Source organism: Choristoneura fumiferana, chromosome 10 (genome assembly GCF_025370935.1).
Source record: "Choristoneura fumiferana chromosome 10, NRCan_CFum_1, whole genome shotgun sequence".
NCBI classification, from domain to species: domain Eukaryota; kingdom Metazoa; phylum Arthropoda; class Insecta; order Lepidoptera; family Tortricidae; genus Choristoneura; species Choristoneura fumiferana.
Genome location: NC_133481.1, coordinates 11,140,850 through 11,165,928, shown reverse-complemented (window position 1 = coordinate 11,165,928; position 25,079 = coordinate 11,140,850). Strand labels below are relative to the sequence as shown.

Sequence of the window (25,079 nt, the reverse complement as noted above, 5' to 3'; positions counted from 1 at the left end):
TTTTTCGCCTAACGCAATATACATACTTGACATATCAGCTTTGGGATTAAACTGTTCGCTGGATACGAGCAGATTGAAATGTGGAGGAATGTTTTTCTGGAATGCGCTGAGCATCCAACTGTCTAATTGTTCTTTGCTGCTTGTTTTGAATCCTAAAGTCTGAAAAATCGAGACGCTCTACTATTATCATCCGCCAATTATCAATCTCGAAATATTTTTTACAAAAAGTTAAAACATTTAGTTTACCTGGCACATGAATTCCAATGGGTGGTCAGACGCTCTCAACAGTTGGTCCAACTCTCTTAATCTACTTTCGCATTTAATTTGTCTTCGTCCCAATGATTGGCCGTTCTTGCTCACACGTACCCACACCAGCATCGATACATCCAGACATGATTCTGCAACGTTACAGGATACAATTAAGTATTTTAATTTAAGCTAACATCATTAATTACTATCGCTAGTAATGATTCACTGAAAGCAGTGTCGTTTCTAGGTATTGATTATTTAAAGGAGGAAATAATACCTGGTATATCAAATTGAAGTGTATAAGGATTCCGCTTTTTGAACGTTGGTATATTAATAGCTTCTCCCTTCTTGTCAACAATTATCTTTATGCTGTCTTCTTCTCTGATTGGATCGTTGAGTAAAGCTATCACACGACTGTGCCCCTGAAAAAATATGAAGGTATATGTTAAGCCGAATTATTGTCAGACAGTAGTTATGATGTAAAAAAAAACTTACAATTTTGACTTTCTTCGGCACTATGGAAAAACTGGTTCTGTCAGTGGCCGTGTCCTTGCAGTCTTTTGTTCGTAGGATCCCAACAGCAGCCGTCAGGAACGTGTCAACGAAGGATGTGTCTTTTTCGCGGACCGACATCATCTGCCACTGGTCCATCGTTGGGTAATCTAGGTAATTAAAGGGAAACTAGTTTAAAGAGAGAGCAAAAGTCTGTAATATTACAGTTCAAGTGCAACAGAAACTTGAGTTAAAGTTCGAAGATTAAACGAGTGTATTGAAAACAATTGGTGTCAAATTTAGGACAAAAAGAACTACTTACTCAGTTTTGTTCTTAAAATTACAATAGTTGATCAACTTACCCTCAGAGTTATTAGCTATAACTTTGTTCTTTTCCACACCTAGTAACATCACTAAGACTTTATCGACTTTGAATAGATTATCCTCGTGGGTTTCATTCTTCAGCTCCCCCATCTTCGTGGCGAGGCTCGGGCAAAGAATCACTATTTGTAGTTGTGACTTTGACAGTTTCTCTAGTTTTTCTTGTGAATCGCATGACATCAACTCTTCTACTGTTATGGGAGTGACTCTATGAACAAAAAAAATATTGCTTCAGTTAAAAATAGAAAACTCAGCTGATTTTGATTCGCCAATATTGTTCTACTACTACTTTCATAATCATATTTTTCTTGCTCACACGAAGTGTATGTTCGTGTAATATGTATATTGATTTTATTCAAATTCAAATCGTATAATATTTTGATGGGAACAATTAGGTGCCATCTAAATTGGAAGAAGAAAATAAAGGTGGAGTTGCAACGGTACCTGTAATGATGACGAGCTCTCTGTGACATGATTTTATCGAAACTGGCGACCAGGTAGTCCGACCATAACGCGCTCTCGGGAGATGCCGAACTCCACAGGATTGCGATATCTTCCATCTCTGTTACAACAAAAAGACATACGTAAGTATATTGTAAGTACCTATACTCGTAGTACCTATAAACAAGGACACGGACAAGGGCTTTACCAAAATTACAGCCACATAGAGACAGCTACTCTACAACTAATATTTACTCTCTAGTCTAGACCGACTCTCAGGGCTGTTCAAAATTGTGTTGTGTGTTTAAAATTTAGATTTCTCTCCAATGTCAACAATCTAACGTTTACAATTCTCAACTCGGGCTGGAAGACGCATTCCTCTATAAAAAAAGGTCCCTATCGTACCTTGATGAATAAGTAAAGCGTTTCACAGGTGCTACAGCAGTGGATGCATCAGCATCTAGTACCACTTCGATTATGTAGCCTAAAGCTAGCACCAAGAGCGTTAATATGAAAAGTAACTTAGTATTTAAGCGCATATAGGTACAATTACCCATACAGAACTGTGTGCAGGATCTGATGCACAATATCATATTCCATTCAACAATCTGGCGATTGAACTGTCGTGATCTTATAACCTCTCCGTCGAAACAGAATAAAATTTATCTTTGAAAGGATGTTTTGAGAAGGGATAATGAGGCATGAACGATGTCATTCACACGATATCGCCGGGTCGTACCAAGTTCATGGCTTAGAATTTTTAATTAATATTCATGGTATCACTTTATACTAACAATATTTCCGTACTATTAAAAGGAGTAAGTAAGCAATGCTCAAAGCAAAGCTAAAAGTACCTATCGCAACAAAAGTTCTGCAAATGTAAAGTAATCAGACAAACAGAACAAACTCAGAGTGTGCCACTTGAAATCAATTAATTGAGAATAACCAATGATTCATTAGTATAATGCGTTGGTACATTTCTCCTATCTCTACAGGCAAGATTGAGTGCACCCAGTTCACAGTGCAGTCATAAAAGAACACTAACGAACGACACAATAAACATTGTACAATTATGTACTTAGATGTATACAAGCAAAACCGTTAGTTGCCCATATCTGGCTTTAAGTATAAAAAAAACCTGCAATAACATCAGCTTATAAGGTATTGTCCTAAAAACATACTCCCATATCCCATAAGCTTGAATGAAAACATACGTAGGCTGTTAAATTTTTTATTACAGCCAAGCACAGCGCATACGCATCGGCTGCTTACAAAATATGCTATGCACCGCGCGCGCCGGAAACCCATTCGGATTTATACTTGCCCACCTCTGCCGCCAAATGCAGACGGGACTAAATGTAATATCCGTTTCCTAAATAGACAAACGTCTATCAACGTCGCCAGGAATAACTAAAGCGGCGATGCACCGGGTAACGTGCGAACAATTTTGGAATAAGTTGAAACACGTGGCTATCTCGATATGCGGCCGTTAAACGTTTGACTAGCGGTGGAATGTGGGGTAGAGTGCAGACTTACACTGCCTACATAACGCGTGATTCGAACCGCTTTGCATTTAACGAACCTCAAATTGCTTCTGCATGTTTATCCCGCGGACCTTTCGACAGTAAATAATACTTAATAATTAAGCATTGAAGTTGAAGAACTTGGTCACATTTAGAAAAAAGATAGGACAAAACTTCAGCCCCTTTCTTTAAACCTTATCGTAAAACTTATTGCGCCAACAAGATGTAGGTACTTCAGATTATTTTTATCTACACCGTACACTCAACGCAAGAAGGATGTTGCGCAAAGATTTTAAGTAGAGTAGACCAAAGGTACACGAAGTGTAGGTACAGTTGGTACCATTTCGGGCATAAAATCTGTTTCGCCTTACGCTACAGTTCAGTGGCCGGCCGTTTGATGTGCGGAGTGAAATATTACAGTTTCCTATAAGCGTTTTCGTGTTTCAGGTAGCTTTTTGATCTGGTGTTTTTTTAGCTGACCTAGTTGGGGTTTGTGGGTTTGTTTTACATAATACGAGAGGAACGTAAAACAGATTTTCAGGTAAACGGAAAAACGGAGTGAGTGGCCGTCCAAAAAGTTGGATCATGTTTATGGTTCAAACTATTGAATTAGAAAAATCAACAGTATTTTTAGGAATAACGCTCGATTCTAAACTACAATGGGGACCTCACGTCACAGCAATCGCGGGTAGATTGAGCTCTGCTGCTTTTGCAGTTTGTAAAATCCGGCAGCTAACCGATGTGGCGACGGCACGGTTGGTGTATTTTGCTTACTTTTATTGCATTATTTCGTACGGCCTTATTTTATGGGGATCTGCTGCAGACACTTAGCCAATTTTTAATTTGAAGATGCGTGAATCTTTAAGATCTTTTTTTAAGGAAACAGGTGTCCTAACCCTACCGTCGCTTTATGTTTTGAAATAATCATGTATGTTAGGAAGAACATATGTGATTTTCACACTAACGTCGATAAGCCAAAGGCTACTAGAAACACAGGGAAGCTTAAAGTTCCATCTTACAGACTGGCTAAAACCAAAAAGTCGTTTCTGGGAAATTGCATACGTTTCTATAATGAAATTCCAAAAAATATTACAAATGAAACGGATACAAAATTGAGATCTATTGTCAAGAAGACATTAATATCTAAGGCGTATTATAAAGTTAATGATTATATCATAGACAGGGATATTTGGATTGGAAATAATTCCGATCCGCATTGGCGATCCCTTCAAATAGCGAACCTACTGTGTTAAAAATAAAGTTGTGTTAAATACTTGTGATTAGATATCATTTAATAATATTGTAAATCTGTTTAAAAAATATATACCTCGTTGAGTTTCTTGCCGGATTCTTCTCAACAGAGGTTTTTCCGAACCGGTGGTAGGTTTTTTTGACAATCATAAGTGCTTGTTATAGCCTAAGTTGAAAAAATATATTTTGGCTTTGACTTTGTCTTTGTAGTTAATCATACAGAACGACTGACCACACAAGAAAGAACCGTTGTAACACAAAAATTATCTCTGTCGCACAATGGAATGTTTCATAGACATTTTAATTTGAACTACACTCGTTCACTATTAAGTAGGTACAGTCAGCATCAAAAGTATCTGTACGCTTTCTTACTTCGTCGTTTTACAGCCACGTACTAAATGCCATGCAGGATTGTCAATGTGTCAATGCGACAGAGTAAAAAGGTGATCCGCTACTTTTGATGCTGACGGTACTATCACTATCACACACATTACCTAAACAACAAACAATGTAGTTAGTTTAAGTAAGAGGATGTGACCCATTTGAATTGATGAGTCGATCTAGGAACGAGGAGGAAATAGCTCGTAGATCCCTACTATAACTTTATTTTGTCTCGTTAACCCGCGTTGTTTAGACGACTGTTAAGTAAAATGTTAATTGACTGAATCAGGCGTTAAATTACGCAGGTATATCAACGGACAAAAACATTTACCTTGTTACTCCGCCACCGCATATTCCGGATAGCGGAGTAGATCTACGAATATTTCAACCGATATCAGTTTCCTGTCGTTTACCTATACTGAAGAATATTACTACTATACTGCTTACAGTATCATTTCTTCAATATGCGGCAAGAAACTGATACTTAACGGTTGAAACGCTCGTAGAACTCAGCTGCCTTTGTGAGACACTATATATTAATATGTCTTCGTGCTAAAAGACACCATCTTCCGCTTTGACATAAATAAACATTGTGTTACAAAAACTCACTCAACTTTATGTATGTTCACCGATTACTCAGTCAATTGTGGACCGATTTTCAAAATTATTTTTTAATCGAAAGGGTATTCTTCTGAGGTGGTCCCATTGTCACCAAGTCAAGATCTGATGATGGGATCCTTGAGAAATCGAGGGCAAACCTCAAATTTTATAGGCACACCAATGGCAATTCGCGTTAGTACGTACGTAGAAAAATATTTTCAAGGGTTTTGTAGTCGGTTCCATTTTTTGTTATTTTTTTGGAGTCGGTTTTACTTTTTTGGTTTTCTCGTAAGACGCTCCTACTCTGTAAAGACGGTAGGACGGTGCTACGAAAAGGAACTTACCTACCTATATAGTTTGAAACGCTTCAGTGTCTTTTCTATTGCTAGTGATAGAGGGGTCTGTTAATTCATGTGGAAGCCAAGAAGTCTGGGTTTTCATAAGATATTTACATGTCGCTTATACGCAGCTTTCTTGCACGTCTGGTGGCAGAGTTAGTAAACTGTTATTGTTTATGGTAAAATGTACCCAAAAAAACTTTTTATTTTCGATGAAAATTCTTTCGTGATAATCTCACGATAAAAAGTTTTAATCACTTAAAAGCAATTAAGAAATTTTTGATGAAAAAAGAACAAGTTAAGTATACGAAGTATTTCTTTTGGTTTTATAACGCCAGCAAAAATAGCGGTAATATATCACTTATTCAACTTTAGTAGGTACCTACTTATTAATGTTTTTCAGTTTAGTACAGGCTTATATTCGTCAACCCACCTATATACAATTAAGTACTAGTCCAAGATCGCACCTTGAATTTCTGCACCTATATGCTTTTTGATCTAAATTTGACTAAAGTGATGACTTGAAAACGCTGTTTTTTGGCTTGGTTGTCGTGCTTAAAATAATCTACAACTCTCTCATTTTGTTATCAAATGAGGTAACGTCAGCAGCGAAAGAAATAGAACATTTGTGGCACACAAAATGATCTACACACGACTTTACTGCCAACAAAATGAGAGAGTTGAAGATTATAAATTTTGTATAGAAAGCACGCTCGTAACTCGCAAGTGTGATAAGGCCCTAATGCTAATTTCACAATAGTCCAAAAATATTTTGTCAACCCCGACAGTACTCACTGCCGATAATATCAGACGCTGACAATCATTCTTTATACTGACCTAATCAATCCGACAATATTTCTGCGGACTGAACATCCTCGTAACTGGTTTCTATCGGAATTTTTGAACCAAAATGTAGCTACGCCGTTAATACCGTAACTTTTAAAGGGTATTCCGTCGAAGTAACAGAACAATTTAGAAAAATATTTTGGATTAAATTTAAGAACAATGTGTACCTACAGTCGCCGTCAGATATTTCGGAGCGGCCAAGGTGATCAAAAATAACGGAAAATTAACTCCTTGAGAGCATTGAGAATAGAGTGCATGTTCCGATATTTTTGAACACCTCGGTCGCTCTGAAATATCTGATGTGGACTGTACTTCATTGTTTTCCATACATTGGATATGTACATACATTGAACAATATCCATCATAATTATTTAGGTCAGCGATTAATTAAAGAGGTAGGCAATGGTTTAAGAACCGCATGATAACAAACATTGAACTCGCCATTGAGCGCTCCACATCCGATCGCTATGATTCATGACATCAAAATAAACATCCCTTCTTTTTCCCTGGTTTCTGTCGGCTCGACGCTTAATCACACAATCTGGCGCCAGATAATGATTCATTACATCTCGTAACGGACAATTTGTGCCACATTTTCTTATAAAGATGCGTAGGTAGTCTTTTTCATTGGAGACGACAAGTTGCGTGAAAAAACGATAAATTTTAATGTGCTCATAATTCTATTCTTAAGGACGTTTGAATATTCCCTGACCCTAGGCAACATTAAGGTAAGGCCAAGAAGCTTTCTAACAATAGGTATTGACCAAATTGATATGATGATTATATCCACGAACTGAACTACTGCTACAAATAGGTAAAAATAAAAGAAATCGACGTGAGTTTTAAATGATTTATGATTTTTCGCGTAGGTAATAATGGTTTAGTTTAGCCATGGACATGATAGATAACACAAAGATAGGGCGACAAATACGTCGTCGATGTTGCACACTCACTCTAGCCGCCCGCCCTTTCAGCCGCTTACATTGGGCTGCAATGGCTGCATGCGGCTCGTACTCCTAGCACGCGCTAACACACTTTACTAAAGGCATAGATCTATCTTCCTAAGACGCCATTCGGGATCTGCTTCACAAAATCATGTCATAGTGGGTTTACAGTTAGCCTTATTTAATTTTGAGCATTTGCAACTTCAATAAGATACCACTGGTTCTAGGGAATTCAAAACAGGTTTTTATTGTATGAAGAAAACCCGGTTTTCGGTTTTTCTCCATACATCAAAAACCGGTTTTGAATTCCCTACTGGTTTCTTTTAGAAGCCTGCCAGGATCAAAAACATACATTTAAGTTCCCAAGCTTATTTTTATTAAAGCTATTTTATAGCAGAGCTGTACAAAGCTAAGTTTATTTTTATCCTCACGCTAGTACTGGTGGCTAAGTTTCTTAATTAGTAAAGCCATTCATTAATTAGTTGCCGTGGCACTCGCCGCTGTTAGCAGTGTTGTTATGTTACTTTGCAAAATAACTAAATAAATGCGTATTACTAAGATGGTGATAGGTACTATGCGCTTTAAGTAAATGCGACCAAATTGTTAATAAACAAATGAATGATTATTATACCTTATGTCCTAAAGTCACAATGAAAAATGAGACCCTGAGAAAGTAATTAATCGAATTGGTTTTGAATTTGACTTTACCGATAGTCAACGTGCCGGTCAATCGTATCCAATTCAAGAAACAATATCCGAGGAATACCTAGTGGTAAAGCATGAATGAATCTACTGAGCCAACATCGGTCCAGTCAAAATATTTGTTTAACTATCAAACTTAATGGAAAAATCGCTCTGAAGCGAAAAGTGCGCCTATTAAGATTGTTTTATTGGAATATTTTTGTATTTTTTATTTCAATTCCAAATTTTCACTTTTACAAACAAGCTGAGATATGAGGTGCATAGGGGAAATTCGTGTCTGTACCGTTGACCAGCAGTGGTGTAGCGGTATAGCACGTGGTACGGAATACCGAGGACCTGGGTTCGATTCCCAGTGCTGGTCTTATTTTTCTGGTTTTTCTGTGCATCTATATTTCAGTTTGTATTTTCAATTTAGTGCGCCTATTGTTTACCTTGTAAAATATCCCATAAGTAGGTATAGTCAAGTGCAAAAATAAGTATCTATTCGAACCACTGAAAAATATGTTACCACAGCCTTAGTGCGTCGGAATAAGAGTCTGTGGTACTTATTTTTAGGGTTCCGTAGCCAAAATGGAAAAAACGGAACCCTTGTAGTTTTCTGTCTGTCTGTCTGTCCGTCCGCGGCTTTGCTCAGGGACTATCAATGCTAGAAAGCTGTAATTTTGCACGAATATCTATGTAAACTATGCCGACAAAATGGTACAATAAAAAAAAATAGTACCTCCCATAGACGTAAAGTGGGGGTGATTTTTTTCTCATCCAATCTTATAGTGTGGGGTATCGTTGGATAGGTCTTTTAAAACCATTAGGTTGCTAAAACGATTTTTCGATTCAGTGATTTGTTTGCAAAATATTCAACTTTAAATTGCAAATTTTCATTAAAATCGAGCGTCCCCCCCTCTAAAATCTAAACCGGTGGGTGGAAAAAAATGGAAAAATTCAGGAAGTATATCAAACTTACAAGGAAAACTATAACGGTTAAGTTTTCTTGAGAATTATTAGTAGTTTAAGAGTTAATAGCAGCCTAAGGTATAAAATATACCTAAACTTGAAATATTCCGTACAAAATACGAAATCCTTAGAAAAATATTACTTGATTTTCTCGTAATGGCTACGGAACCCTTTTTCGGGCGTGTCCGACACGCTCTTGGCCGGTTTTATTGAAACTTTGACTAAGTTCTTATTTTTACACTGTACATACCTGTTTTGCTGTAGTACTATATGGTGGGCAATAAAGGGGCATTGTATTGTACGAGTACGTGTAAAACTAATAAAGTTAAAAAAATAGTGGATCAAATTCATAATGGTCATTTGAAACTCGTATAATGCTATCTCAGAAATTGTCAACTCTACATGTTTTGTTTTTTAAATAAACCTTCGTCTTATTAACAGATTCATCAAAAAAATACATAGTTTCAAATGTCTATCAAACACTACTACTAGTATTCATTATACTTTTTTGAACTTTATGTATTTTGACACTTTTCCTACTAAATATTGCTAATTACAGTTAGAAACATGGTCCATTTTCCCGGAACTCCACAAACAGTAATAAGCAAAATTCCTCAGCAGATTTCATACGTGAGAAAAATAATTATTGAGCATTTAAATTACGTAGTAAATAGGAAGTAAATAAATAAACTTATGTACACAAATCAGCCTTGAATGCGGTCAGAACCGATAAGTAGCGTCGCCACGACGCCGGATCGCTATCGCTTGCAATAAATTCAATATTGTACTAACCTATCAAACGTGATAATGTGTCTTTCCTTGTAACAATAGGACTACGACATTAACTCAAACGTAGCGCAAAGGATGTATGATTCTCTTGTCGGTCGATCTATATTGTGACATATCTAGAAGTGAATTTCATTACGTCTGGCGCCTCTGAGTGCATTGATTTTGCACTGTGTTAGTATAAATAAATTGTATCAAAGTAAAAAAATCATTTATATAGTATTTGCCGTTTTTAGGATGAATGTTAAACCGCGAAACCAAAAAAAAAGCTTGCATGTAATTAATTTTAAAGTCTCTTTTAGTACCCACATGTTGTACTTAAGCTATTTGATATTATTTGGGCATCTATCTGCTATTTGTTCGTATAAAGAGGCAATGTAGCCGACTGAACGATTGATGACTGACTATTGACAGGCAATGCACAGCCTAAATTCACGGAGTTAGAAACTTTATTCCTAAGAGCCTTTGCACACCGCGTTTTTTAAATGCGTCGTAGATGCGCTTTGACAGCGTATTTTTCTTTTCATAGAGCATGCGCATCGCGTTTTATTGATACAAACGCGCGTCGACTGCGCGTTTAAAAAACGTGGTGTGCATAAGTCTTAAAAAACGTTTTTTTCTTTCAAAATGAGACGGACGAGACGGATAAGAAGCCGAGGGCATACGCTGTTATAGTATAAACTTTAATAATATAAATAAAAATGGTTTATTAAAAGCAAAAACAAATTACAAATAGGGTTTCCGTTGATTCCACACTAGGCTAAGCCTGTGTATAAGTAAGTATTGATTCTAAACATTTAAGATTAGATACATGACGTCACAGGCCATTTTTTATAGCAGAAGTAACGTCAACAAACTTCGAATTTATCTAACAGGAAAATAAATTCTGGAAAGTGCTTACTTAGGTTTGCATAAAAATATATAAATACTTATGTTAGGTACCAAACTGACCTAAATTGCATCACTAAATTTCATACCTACTTAATAGGAAATAGATACTTATACAAAAAAAGAGAAAGAACATTAAATAGTATCAAAGGTTATTTTGCAGAATAAAATTATAACTGCTTAACTCGATAATTAATATTTAAATCTTTTTTTCAAGTCAAATGAGCTTTTTTGTGTCCGCTTAAAACGAATTTGTGAAACGACGTAATCTAAATTGTAAATTATATTCTTGAATGCTCAGACTCATACTGGTAAGTAAAGTCAGCGTAAAAATTTACAAACAAGAAGACAATACTTAAGAAATGTCCGTATCTAAAAGACTTGTCCGAATTCACAATAGCGTTTCTATTTGCTTTGTTGGGTACTCGAGCTCAGGGAAATGAAATTCAGTACTTAAATTCCAAGCTTTGTGCTCATGAAACAAACTCATGTATTAGAATAACTCACAGATAAAGTAAAAGCAGTTATTTTGTAGAGCAGGAAGATATTTTTCATTTTAAATATGTATAATAAAGTAGCTATCTGTATTTAGTCTTCATACATTCAAGATAATCCCTTAATTAAAATATCAACAACTCTCTATATGTTTTTTTACTCAGAAATGTTTTTTACGACAATCTGTAAAAGGTGTCAAAAAAGTTGAACCAAAATATACTCAGCGGCACAAAATTTGGCCCACTCTACATGCAAAATTAGTGCATACATTTGAGGGCCTGATTTTTTGGCGCTCAGTATATTTCAGAAAATAGTTTTGTTACTTTGGCTGAACATCACTGTAAAGGTGTTTGAACCAGAATTCTTGACTCAATATGATAAGTCACCGGCTTTACGTTGTATACATTAAATTATAACAATCAAAGTACCTATGAAAATATTTGTCTACCAAAATAAAATAAAAACTTGAATAACATTAACAGAGGGATTGGGTTAATTTGACATAAATCTACTGAATTAATTATTCCGGATTAATTTTAAGATACCTACAACTTTTCTATGACCAACAACACAGTCTGACGCGTGCACCAAAATTCTATCTAAATAAAGTCGTTGGCGACAAAGATACAGACATACATAATTTAACAGGCCCAACGATACCGATTCTGCATGTACCTTTAACTCTTGTTCCTCACATTTAAATTCATTCCACACGTACATTACGGGAGAGGCATCGATGCATGTAAATCACCCTATGATTATTCAGCCATGCTACAACCCTGTAAAGGTAATGTGTACCGTGTAACTAATTTAAATATGCCTCTTCTACAACCCAATGTCGTCTTTGTAACTTAGACATTTAAGTCTTAAATCATTGAAGTAAAGAGTCACAAGAGTGAGGTTAATTTGGTGGTGTACGTTCTTTGACAATGATTTTGGGCCGGTCTGGGACACCGTTGAACTACAAAGTGCTAGTGCGATGGTCTCAGTAGGTTGTGAGGGCTCATAAAGGTGACGAACGGAATAAAATTATCAACTGTGCAGCGTTAAGTTGTTTAAAATGGTTTTTAAGTTATAAAGTAAAACAAATGAAGACGAATTAATCGTGTGAAAAAAAACTCTACATTTCATGCTACATTCAAGGCGATTTCAGTCACAAACACTTCCTGTAAAACTAAAGTTTTGAATAGTTAAAAAAAGATTCGAGTTTTAGTAGGTTCTCTTTAATTTTTCTACTTAAAGCTCGATGGAAAGCTCTTTATTCACCTTCATAAGACTTTTGAAAAACATCGGATAAAAATGTCACTTAATATCAATTTCTTTATAGGTACAATGGGTTTAAAAAAATACAATTCAAACTCACTTGCATCAGGCTCCATTGTCACTCAAAATTAAAGCTGCACTCAATAAGAACAGTCTATCATTGCACTCAACTGCGGTGTCCTGCGAAGTGTCCGAGAGCGATTCGCGATCGTGATAATGTGTGCCGGCGGCGGCGCAGGGCCTCGACTGAGCGACTGGCGTCAGCGGCGCGCACGCACGCTCTTCGCATACTAAAATCGCGACACGATAATCGCGAACCAACTCACCCCACAACCTAAACAAATTTGGGCCCGATTCAATATTCCCCTGACGTTATCTAACGCCAAATACAACCCCGTAAACTGTTTATAAATACGTCCGTTATGCGAGTCGCGTTTAACAACCGCTCAAGCGTTACCGTTTCTTCAAATTGATAAGTTTGTTATGGGACAAATAGTCATATTTATTTTTATGGCAGATGGCTGGCAATTTGTTGTCAGATCTTTAGGATGCATGCATGTATTACAGTTACGTATTGTCAGTGCATGATTGGTATCGAAGTACGTTATTGTATGATAATGATATCGTATTATTTTTTAGTTCCCCATTGTTTGAGATAGCTGGTCGGTTAAAGGTTAGAGATATGAGGAACATCACAAGTGCCGCTTGTTTCGGGTATTCCTTGGTGCAGCAGTTATCAGAGCCCGCGCGAGGCCGAAGGGCGGCGCGGGAGCAACGGACTCTGGTATCTGCCCAACGTCTCTTCTGACATGTTTATGACCATACATTATCTTCATAATCGTTAACTATTACCTAATAATAGACCTAGCTGCGTATATTTCCTTTATTATTTATTTTATCAATAACTTAAGGTCAAAAAAATGATAACATTATGTGCTTTCGATGGGCTCAATAAATTCCCAGAATAAATATTTGAATAACTTCACAATGACTCTTGTTATGGGACCTATCACCTACCTACTACGATAAGATAATTCATCAAAATACAGCCGGAAAGACAAAAAAACTTACCTTTAAAAGGAAAATTTTTTGGTCTTCTTCGTTTGACGACCTCTTCTTCTTTGTTTCCGAATCGCGGTGGGGGCATCTTGGGCACTTCGCTGGGCACGGCGGTGACCTCCCCCGCCCCCGCTGCGCCTGCTGCCAAGTATCCCCCCACGGAGTGTCTCCGGCGACCCTGGAGAGGGATCGTGTAAAAAACTTCCTCGCGTTCCTGCGGTCCTTCTGGTGTCACCACTGTTGTGCTGATTTTGCCTTTTCTGTGGAAAAAGTGAAAATTTACCCGTCCGAATATGTAGTACCTATCTACCTACTTGTAGTTATCCTAATAATATTTATTTAGTCAGCAACAAATGTGTACTTTTCAAAGCTCTTTGTTACTGTTGATGTCTATCTCTGTTGGATTAACTGTACCTATTTAGGCTAAAAAGTTATAGTAAATATTTATAACTTACTTAATTCGTGGAGCCGTGGAACTGTGCCTCATGTCTCCCGGCGCGCAGTCTCCTGGCCTTGGCTGTCCTCGCAGGAAAGCCTCAGCCTGTTCTGGTTCCTTGGCAGAGAGAGAGCGTAGTAACGCCCTAAACTCCCTTCGTCTAGGGCTCTCGGGTTCCCTGCGCCGCGGAGACCCAAGGGATCTGGCATCAGCCCAGACACGGCTTGGGGCCGAACGCGAGCATGGCTCAGCGGTCGGCGCGTGGGATTCCGCGCTGTCCAAAACATCGGCGTTTGGAAGCGCGAAGTATGATGGGTTATCTGCAAAAGTAATATCCAATTTTATAGCTTCACATTAAGTGTCTGCTTATTTAAAAATACATAACAATCACTTCCTAAAATAATAAAACGGGCCATCGTCGTAAAAATTATGTTCTTTCCCAGAAAAATTTGGATGCGGCCACTAGATGATTTTAGAAGTTCAGATATTTTTTTTACGCAGAAGTGACTGATTTTAAGTATGCTGTAGTTATAACTATTAAGTACGTTACAATAAATGACAAGTCAGTTGACATTTACCGACGATCATCGCGCGGTGGACGGCATCGCCCGTGCCAGGCACTCCGCGACTGCGCTCGCGGGAATTATTCAATAACGACAATGAACTAACGGCTCTCCATTACGTCCAGTGCCGGGCCGAGTGGAGCAACCTACTTTCTTGAGCCGGAAAATGCGAATTGAAAGCAATCTTCAGCTCTAGTCCGCCTAAGACAAGCGTACGCTTTCCGCCTAGCAGCGCCCAAGCGAAACTATTCATAATCGTACTTAAGTAGATTACCTATATTAATTCCGAATCTGGAAGATCTGGCTAATCACCATCAAAGGATGTAGTTCGTGAGGGATAACAAATAAGATGCCATAGTGAAAACAAAAGCGAGGGTAAAGTAGCTCTTCACTTGTCTATTAGGGATTCCGAAATAGGGTATTAGGAGCCACTGCTTCGGATAACTACTCAGACACAAGAAAGCACTTGCACATTCTCGTTCAAATGTCTTTCGTCCACATCTTATTGATTTTCATATCAGCAGCTAGTACCTTCGCTCAAAAAAATTTTTTTTAATAACCCCTAAACACTCGAACAAAAACTCGTTTTTTTTAGTTTCAAGAAAACTTATCTTTAATTCACTACCACTTTTCGACTCTATTACAGCTCAGACTATTCGTGCCTATTACGAAAGCTAAAAAAATGATGTAGCTCGATTTATATTACTATTATATTACTCTCTTCTTAGCTTTCTTGTTTGAAGAACCACGTGAGCAACCCTACTATAATAGGTACATATTAAATCACTTACTGCCAACGCTGGATGGATTTACCTGGATTATTATAAGCATCCTTTAAGCGCAACTGAAGATATTACATATTATAGTAAAGTACTCGTGTACAGAGATACAAAGCATACTCGCTTCAAGGATGCCAGACTGTGCATTCAAGCAATACCACCCCTCAGGAGGGTGGGTGGTTATTCAGACGCGTAATATGACTTAACAGCTAAAACAACCCTACAATGCCATCTCTACACAATTCGAGCGGTTTCAATAAATAACGTACCGACCGACGGTTTTAATCTTAAGTGAATTTATTTAAAAACTGTACTCAGTACTGTACTAGTTAATTAGTTGCAGGCCGTACTCAAATAATAAGCGGAATATTATTATAATGTCAGCGTGTTTATTTCGTTCCACAATCGTTTTTTTTTGTTTTAAGTACTTAGATAAATATAAAAAGATGAAAGACTGAGCTTAGAAAAATGTGGAGTCAGTATTTTTGCTGTGCAGTCAGTATTTTTGATGTGATTGTAGTATTTTTGTATAGTTTGTGTTGATGTATATTTTCGAATTATCTGCTGTTACTAATTTTGCTAAACATTATTTTATTTGTATTTAAATAATTTAATTAATGTACAAAGGTATATAAATGATGAGAATTAATTGATAGGCAATTATTTATTTGATGTGCAATTAATAATATTCCGAAAACAAATACGTCCATAGCTTTTTTTTTATTTGATTGGATGGCAAACGAGCAAGTGGGTCTCCTGAAGGTAAGAGATCACCACCGCCCATAAATACCTGCAACACCAGGGGTATTGCAGATGCGTTGCCAACCTAGAGGCCTAAGATGGGATACCTCAAGTGCCAGTAATTTCACCGGCTGTCTTACTCTCCTCGCCGAAACACAACACTGCAAGCACTGCTGCTTCACGGCAGGATTAGCGAGCAAGATGGTGGTAGCAATCCGGGCGGACCTTCCACAAGGTCCTACCACCTGCAAACAAAGCTTTTCAAACATAAAGGTTTTCACGTCTTTAGTTAGCTCGCGTGACATTTCTACTCCTCTACTTGTTCTTTATACTTATTCAACTCTATGTTGGTACTAACGTAGTTCATAGATATCTCAGCCTACCTCTAATGTACTTAGGTACCGTGCTCTATCTCCACTTCGCATTGAGCTATCTCCGTAATGAATAAACAACCGGGAATAGTATCTTTACATAAAATCCGAAGCTTTAATGTTGTTTTTTTAGCCCGCATGCGTATTATTCGGAGACGAGGGCGGCACAAAAGAGTCCCTGGGAACATGTGGCGGGCAACGTGTCACAAACAATGGTACTTCCACGTAACGACACAGATTGAAAATAAATTATGGTCACATTACCATCTAATGATACTAAAGCGTATTGTGACATTAATTTTATTGATGGCCTGTAATATAGCGGTTGAATGTGTAGAGCCCGCCAAAATTGTGCACGACATGATAGTTTCAAGTATTTATACCAAATATATATGTCTGTATGTTAAACTCTTTATTGTCCATAAAATATATGAAATTATCAAATTATAAGACAAGCGCATAATAAAAAAGGTATTTAAAATGATGCGAAACCAAAACCAAACAATGATGCAAGACCAGTTTTATTCAAATTTAATTTTAGTATGTTAAATCCAGTTTGTTTATACATATCTTCTTTGAATAATAACAATTTTACGATCGTCGAAATAAGAGTATGATTTAATCTTCGATCACAATGTTAATAATGAAGTTAAGTAATTAATCGATTTAGCAAGCCAGGCGCGCTGTAAGGGGTAATAAATGTACCTAAACCGCTCGCGGTCGAGTCTCTGCGGTGATGAATTAATCATTATTCTCAGAAGGCATGAAAGGAATCTCTAAATATGTTATAAACATAATTTGTTTAAGATGTTTCGAGCTAATGACTAATTTTGCCGTTCCCGGTATTTTGGCTGAACGCTGAACGTTCTTTGAACGTAGGCGGAGCGGCGTGCGACGAGTACTACATCGTACGTATAAAAGTAGATATTATGCTACCATTATGTATATTTTAGGTTGCTATCTTAATTACGCGAAGCTAAAACAAACGAGTATTGTTTATTTATTTTTAACTACAGTAAACATTGCCAGCTATGTTTGAGAACAGGTATTATTCCATGCTCCATAACAATTAAAATCCTTAAACGCTAACTGAAATAACTTAGGAAATTCTTACACAAAGGGCCGAGGAAATTAGGAAAGTTTCATAATTTCCCCCGCTTAACAACAACGCTTTAAGATAAAAGTTAAGTGACCGTTAGGAATTACAATAAAATGTATATAATATATATTATAAATTGAATGTATTGTGTAACTCACTAGTGGCTCGTAGGCAGTAGTCAAATTGGGGTCCCATAGTCACTATACGCTTTGTCTCACTATACACGACACATCACGTCGGGCGCTTGGGGCACTCTGTTGCTCTCGAGCGGCGCGGACGCAGGTGGAAGCGGCGTTAGCGCACACGTGCGGAGCTTTCATAAGGAAGCAAGCTTTCTTAGCACGAGCGGAAACAGCGTCCCGTCGTAAGGCTGAACAGAGCTTTGGTACGTGAGCTCCTCTCGTGTGAAGGGTTCCTTACAAATGGCGCTGATATTTTAATTTGAGTTGTGATATAGCTGGATTGAGGAAGGAAAAGTTCGGTTAAACTAGATTTGTGATAGGTTGAACTAGATAAGGGGGCATCCACAAATTATGTTACATGACCCGGGGTCTAGTGATTTGTGATGCACGAATAAATAATTTCAATTTTCAAAATTGTGACATGGATGATCCACCGGGATGGCCTTTAAATATTCTTGTTATATGTATTATGTGGGTATGTATGTAAAAACTTTGTTATACATGGACTATACATACATGAGGACGAATTGTACGAAATTCTCGAATTTGGATAAGGAGTTTTGCAACTGAGGCAAAACCACTGACGTACCTAGGTTGAATCTAGGACGCTATGTAGTTTCTAATAGATACAATACAATACAATAGAATGACTCTTATTTGCACACCAGAAATAGTAGCGATACAGAAAACAGATAGGTTAGGTAGAGAAAATTACAAGGTAAGTCCTTATCGCTAGTGTATTTTTCACATTAATATTTCCAGTAGATAAATTGCTCGAAGATCTACTAAACTGTAACCATCGAAGCAAGTAAATCGAAATTAAATTCATAGAAATACCCAATAAGTTAAGTGCTAGAGAAAAAAATACTACCTTAATCATTAATAACTTCATTAGCTAATTATGTACGTTGAAAACACACGATTGCGTTATCTCCATAGTTATTTACTCCTTGTCACCAAATTCAACAAAATTTGAATATCATAATGAGTACCTAGAACCAGTATAATAGACGGACAGGCGCCCGGGCATTCGGCCAAGCGAAATAAATCCAAAACATCATAACAACTCGACTTACAAACTGAAAACACGATTTATGTGAAAACAACTTCTCAATAAAAACATGCAATGACATCATTTCATTTACTGAGTGCTACCGTAAACTACCGTAAAATATACTTAATAAAAAGTACTGGTTTTATAAAATTGCTTTCCTTAATTTAAAAGCTTCTAACCAAATTTGTACCTACTGTACTTAACGAATAATTGTGACTTTTTAATGTTTACTTACGCAATACACTACCTATGCGAATACTTTGCGAATTTAGGTATCAGGCACTGAAAAGTAAAATAATGTATAGAATAGATTAACAACAATAAATTCATTTGTCATGTATATTTTACTCATTTCATTAGGCATGGCTGAAAAATACTTTAAACTCGACTTTGGTTAAAAAAACACAAAAAAAATACAATACAGAAAAGCGAATTCGAACAGTTTTGAAGCGAAACATCTGGATACCGTCAGGTTATCGGAACACCTTGTGGAAGTAAACGAAAACACTAACTTTTCTCAAGTTGTGTGAGTACATAGATAAGTAGTAGTAATATTTTTAGTGTTAAATAAAAATGTCCTATATTCGCATTCGCGAATATGTTGCAAATTAAACGTTCGTTACGTCACTAGTACTTATCCTCACATGTTTTGTATATTAGCAGATCTTTATAAAGGCCTTATATATCGATAAAAAGCACTCAACGAAAACGGGTCAGTGCGTTTCTCCTTCAGGTCCTTTCAGTTACGGATCCCCGGAAATCACATATGGCCCAGGGGGGCTACTAGGAAATTCGAAAATCAAAGTTCGTATCGTACCGTCCCGCTGATGCCAATATTAATTAATACGAGAGTGAGAGGGACGGTACGATACGAACTTCGATTTTCAGATTTCGTAGTAGCCCCCAGGCCAGGGAGTCGGCACCGTTTTAATTCAAGTGTTTATGTGTTGGTGCATGTGGGGATTCGGTAGCACACGCTAGGCGTCAATGTTTGTAAATACATCGTATACAGTGTTGATGTTGACGTCCATTCATATTTGGAGCCGCCGTGTGATTATGCAACTAAATATAGGTACTATTTTTAATGTGAGCTTAAATTATTTTTTGTGTTCAACTAAAAATGAAACTGTTTTAAAGTTGTAAGTCACTATGTTTACGGTGTCGTAGTCCTCGGTAGGTTGTAGCTTGCCACTATAGAATTAGAAATGATAAGTACTTACGTATTATTTGGGAATTTATGTTATTGTAATTTCAATTAGAGGCATCAGTCAGACATACACTATCGAATAAAAAAACAATGGAAATCGGCATCAGAACAAACGGCAAACATATCGACAGACACAAACAAATAAAAACAAAGTATAGAACTAATAATCTTTTCTCTTTTTGTCCATAAAAATACTGCGATCAAATAACGATTCAATAGAAATAATAAAAACCGGCCAAGAGCGTGTAGGACACACCCAAAATAGGGTTCCGTAGCCATTACGAAAAAATTAAGTAAGTACTTAATATTTTACTAAGGATTTCGTATTTTATACGGCATCTGCCAAGTTTAGGTATATTTTATACCTTAGGCTGCTATTTAAGAGTAAAACTACTAATAATTCTCAAGCAAACTTAGCCGTTATAGTTTTCCTTGAAAGTTTGATATACTTTACTACCATCCTGAATTTTTTAATATTTTTCCACCCACCGGTTTATATTTTAAGGGGGGGGACGCTCGATTTTAATGAAAATTTGAACTTTAAAGTTGAATATTTCGAAAAAACGTCTTAGCAAACCTAATGGTGTTAAAAGTCCTATATACCCCACACTATAGGGTTGGATGAGAAAAAAAAACACCCCCACTTTACGTTTACGGGAGGGAGGTACTCCAAAAAAAATTTTTTTTATTTTTTATTGTACCATTTTGTCGGCATAGTTTACATATATATCCGTGCAAAAATACAGCTTTCTAGCATTGATAGTCCCTGAGCAAAGCCGCGGACGGACAGACAGACAGACAGACATGGTGAAACTATAAGGGTTCCGTTTTTTCCATTTTGGCTCCGGATCCCTAAAAAGAGTAGGTATAATAATTTAATTCTCCCTCGGGATGTAAGCTAGGCGTAACTCGGGTAAGTAAAAGTTACACTGATTTGCCCGTGGAGGTTAATCAATCTTGCGCTCGAGTTTACCTTCTAGTATTTTTAGCCGAACTTGAAGAGACCTCTGGGAGCTCTCAAGTTCGAAGGCTAAAGAACTCATCAGCTACGCTAAAGCTGCTAGGCAATCGTGCATGTCAAATGCGCTTCTCAGTTTCAACTCGGATTCGAAACAAAAAGTGTATGATTTTGGCCAGCGCTCGAACGAAGATAGATGAACTTTTGAAAAAAAATATTGATTTCATTTTCAACTCGGGCTGGCAGATTATATGATGTTGAACTTAATGAACATAGTTTATCAAAATGTCCAAATTAGTTTACATCGAAACTTCTTCTTTTCGCCAAAATTCTACAGTTCGCGGTAACAAAACGGACGTTCCAGAAAAAATAAGAACATTTTGTTAAATTACAGCATTATTCAGGTTACATATTTGAATATCGAAAATTAAAATATCTACGGGTAAAATGTCGATATCGAAAATACAAACTGAAATATAGATGCATAGAAAAACCAGAAAAATAAGACCAGCGCTGGGAATCGAACCCAGGTCCTCGGCATTCCGTGCCACGTGCTATACCACTACACCACCACAGGACAGTGATACAGACACGAATTTCTCCTATGCACCACATATCTCAGCTTGTTTGTTTTCTTATTTAGTCACTTAACAGCGACACTAGCGACATCTATGATGTAGCCCTCATCGAGAAACTTTCAGCACCTCATTGGAACTAACCGCTCAAAATGTCGATGTTCGAAATATCGAATGATTAAAAATGACGATAACCATTACGAGTATATCTAAGTTATAAATGTCAACATATTTGAATGTCGAAAATTAAAATACCGTACGTACAAATCTGTTTTATTAAGTGCTCCTTTATTTTAATAATATTTATTTTACATAATCTAGTCATTTCTAGCATTCGCCGGCCGCTGCCACAGCACGCTCGGTTCGCTCGCTCGACTCGTGTATTGTTGTGGTCACATTTCTAACCTAACGAACCAAATATTTTTGGTAATTCATCATTTTAGCGAAATGTCTACAAAGTTCAATAGGTTAGGTTAGTAGTGTGTCAAAGCGCGAAGCGCCTCAACTACGTGGAATAGGAGCTTAGATTTTCGATATATTGGACGTAGGTTATCTAACCATTCGACAATATAAACTTTACAGTCGACATTTTAATTTTCGATATTCAAATATATATGTAACCATTATTCAACCTACCTGCCCGATTTTTTTCCGCCCACTCCCCTCCTAATCAAAATGTACACAATGTGCGGTTATTTCATATTGATAGACAGACAGAGGTAAAAATATGAGTTTTTCAGACTTTTCTTATTGGTTGTGCTACACAGACCATAAAACCTCTAATTTTACATGCGTAGGTCACTCGTGGCATCTAGTTAGATCAAAGTCTTTGTTAGCTATAAGAGCTACCGTCGTCATACTGAATTTCATGGTTCTAAGGCAACTGGAAGTGCCTCATAGGTTTTTGATTTTCCAGCTATTTGTATAGAAACACTTTTTATTGCGTTGACTTCAAGTTTAGGTCTCTACAGCTTAAAGGGGTTGTAGACTTGAGTTTTTATACTAATTTCAGCAAGAGACCTCGACGCGTTCTTGTAAAAAGGGTTTTGAGAGGGACAGGCGGACAACAAAGTTATCCTATAAGGGGTTCCGTTTATCCTTTTGAGGTACGGAACACTAAACATGAAACATTATGGTGATACTATGTAAATAGCAACTGTTGCACGCGTCTTAAACTAAATTCCATTTGACGATCATTCCCTAAGGATCTTTGCTATAGCACGTCCAATCGTCCATCTTGGCAAGTAACACAAACAAATAGATTTTCTATTTCTCTAAGATATTTTATAGACAGATTCTTAGAAGAGATCGTAAATTCATATTTATTCAAACAACAAGTGCCAATAAAGCATAGCTGCTGGGATAAAAATATCGACTCTATCAAACGTTGAACGAACACTGTAATAAATGCAAACCGCGTTCGTAGTCCGAGTTCCAAAAACTTTTTCTGTCGGTTTTTGTGTCAACTTGCTACTGTGGCTACACTTATTAAGGAATGTGAGTATGAGTATGTCTTTGATATAGGAGATAACATTGCGAACCGGAATTGTATGTTCTTAATTTAGCCGTGTTATACATACTCGTAGTAAATATTTTCATTAATAAAAGAGAATAGCATTAGGTACACGGCCAAGTTACGAACAGTAGCATGTGGCTTTTTCAACAATCCCTGTTGGCGACTGTTCCTACATATTTCAATGAAAAAGTGACAAAAGACGATTCCCCAATTCGTTAGCGGTAGCTACGAAATCGAAGTAGCTATGAGTATACCTTACCGAACATCTTAAAAGTAACCCTCGAAGCAAACTCCGACAGTGGAAGTAAAAAAAATACGCCAGATGTCGGCTCGGCTGTGTTTACTTGCATCTGCTGTAAAACAACGCTGCCCTGTACCTAACCTACCGCCGCCGAGGGATCACAAATTGATAAACAACATTTGTACTTAGGTACCAGTAAACAAAATTTCGAAGACATGAGTGGCAACGATGCGATGACCTATTATCAAATTTATGAGGTGAAAAATAAATCACCTCATAGATTTGATTGCAATTTATTTCAGTTTATAATTATACACTTTACGACCTTAAAGATCTTAGGTATATACCTACTACATCTATACATATAATAAATTTAATAATAAAGTGCTTCAGTTAAAGTAATTTATCTAAGTACCTACATACGTTTTCATACATACAACTAGTAAGTATATCTCTACTGCATACTTAATACTGTACCCCATACATTAATAACTATTTATAAGTAAACCAAATAAATAAAACCAAAAACGGAGAGCGGCGTCTATGGGCAGGGCAATGAAATAAGGATAATTTTCAATAAAATTGAACATTGCTTCTTTACTATTTTAATTTTAATGAATAGTACCTGGGCGACCGAGCTTTGCTCGGGCTAAAACTCGTTAATAAGCGTTATCCCCGAAAACCCCTACATACAAAATTTCATCGAAATCATTGGAGCCGTTTCCGAGATTCTGATTATATATATATAAACATATACAAGAATTGCTTGTTTGAAGGTAGATTTACTTATTCAAAAATAGGCGTTGACTTTTAGGATAAAACGATTTGATGATGGTGGATAAAATTTCCCCCAAACATTTTTTTCTTTCTGAGTCCTTACTAAATTAATTAAAAACAGTTTGTCTTTGCTCGAACATGAAAATGCCTAACGGAATCGTAATAAAAGTACTCCTCAAGTTACATACATTTACATTGAGGTCAAAAGCAGTGATTTTGTGGAATGCATTTGAATTTATTTTCAGTCCATGTTTCACGCTGCACTGCAATTACGACGTTCCATTAGTCATCACGATCTGCGAAGTTTCTTGTTATTATTTTAAGAAATCACCCAATTCCATACAGAGTTGCACTCGTCCAGTACAAATTTTGCCGCGGCGGGAATTAAGTAGGTAAAGAGTAAATAAGTTTCTGTTAAGAATAAATTTTCTAAAACAAGCTTTTTTGCTGACTGTACTTGTATTGTCTCCAAATTTAAAGTCTTTCCGACCACTGGAAGTGGGTCGCTAAAGAAGCAACAGGTTCTAGCTAGTCACTTGTTTATATTCAAATGCAACTGAGAGGGACAGTACCACTTCTTTGAAAGACTTGAAACAATGCTACAGTTACTAATGCACTCTCCCAAGACATGGCCAGTGCTGGATGTTAATAATAGAGTTAACGGGCGTTAAATTCTTTCTTACTCACATTTTGCAGTGGTTATATTAAGCCCGAGTCTGTGACAGAATGCAGCTCGAACGGCGGTTTGGTAATAAAACACTCTCCACGTGCATAACTTATTTAGAACATCGTTTAAAAAGATATTTAAGGCAGGTAGGTCCTTAAATCATTTTGGAAACTATAACCGCAGATAAAGATACAGGCGGGGGGGGGGGTTATTTAAATATTATATAATGAAATGTACGTTTGGTTTTATCACTACGTCTTATTAACATATTTACCTATGTCAAGACAAAATACGAGTTATTAAAATTTACTGAGTGAATTTAT

The 25,079-nt window shown here is 36.9% G+C and overlaps 1 protein-coding gene across 4 annotated transcripts in view; it reads right to left on the bottom strand.

The window, feature by feature from the left end:
• stumps (DBB domain-containing protein stumps) overlaps window positions 1-25,079 on the bottom strand; it is a 33,763-nt gene that overhangs the window by 3,567 nt on the left and 5,117 nt on the right. The window contains exons 1-9 of one of the 4 annotated variants that reach the window (XM_074093492.1): window positions 17,738-17,845; window positions 14,046-14,346; window positions 13,603-13,850; window positions 1,567-1,684; window positions 1,104-1,330; window positions 745-911; window positions 527-671; window positions 247-398; window positions 27-159 (exon numbers count right to left, since the gene is read on the bottom strand). In XM_074093492.1, the coding sequence (XP_073949593.1) occupies window positions 27-159; window positions 247-398; window positions 527-671; window positions 745-911; window positions 1,104-1,330; window positions 1,567-1,684; window positions 13,603-13,850; window positions 14,046-14,346; window positions 17,738-17,774 (1,528 nt within the window). In that variant the 5' untranslated portion in view covers window positions 17,775-17,845. Of the gene's footprint in view, window positions 1-26; window positions 160-246; window positions 399-526; window positions 672-744; window positions 912-1,103; window positions 1,331-1,566; window positions 1,685-12,631; window positions 12,827-13,602; window positions 13,851-14,045; window positions 14,347-14,604; window positions 14,697-17,737; window positions 17,846-25,079 lie in introns of those variants that run through there. The other 3 variants (XM_074093495.1, XM_074093493.1, XM_074093496.1) reach the window with 3 other exon arrangements.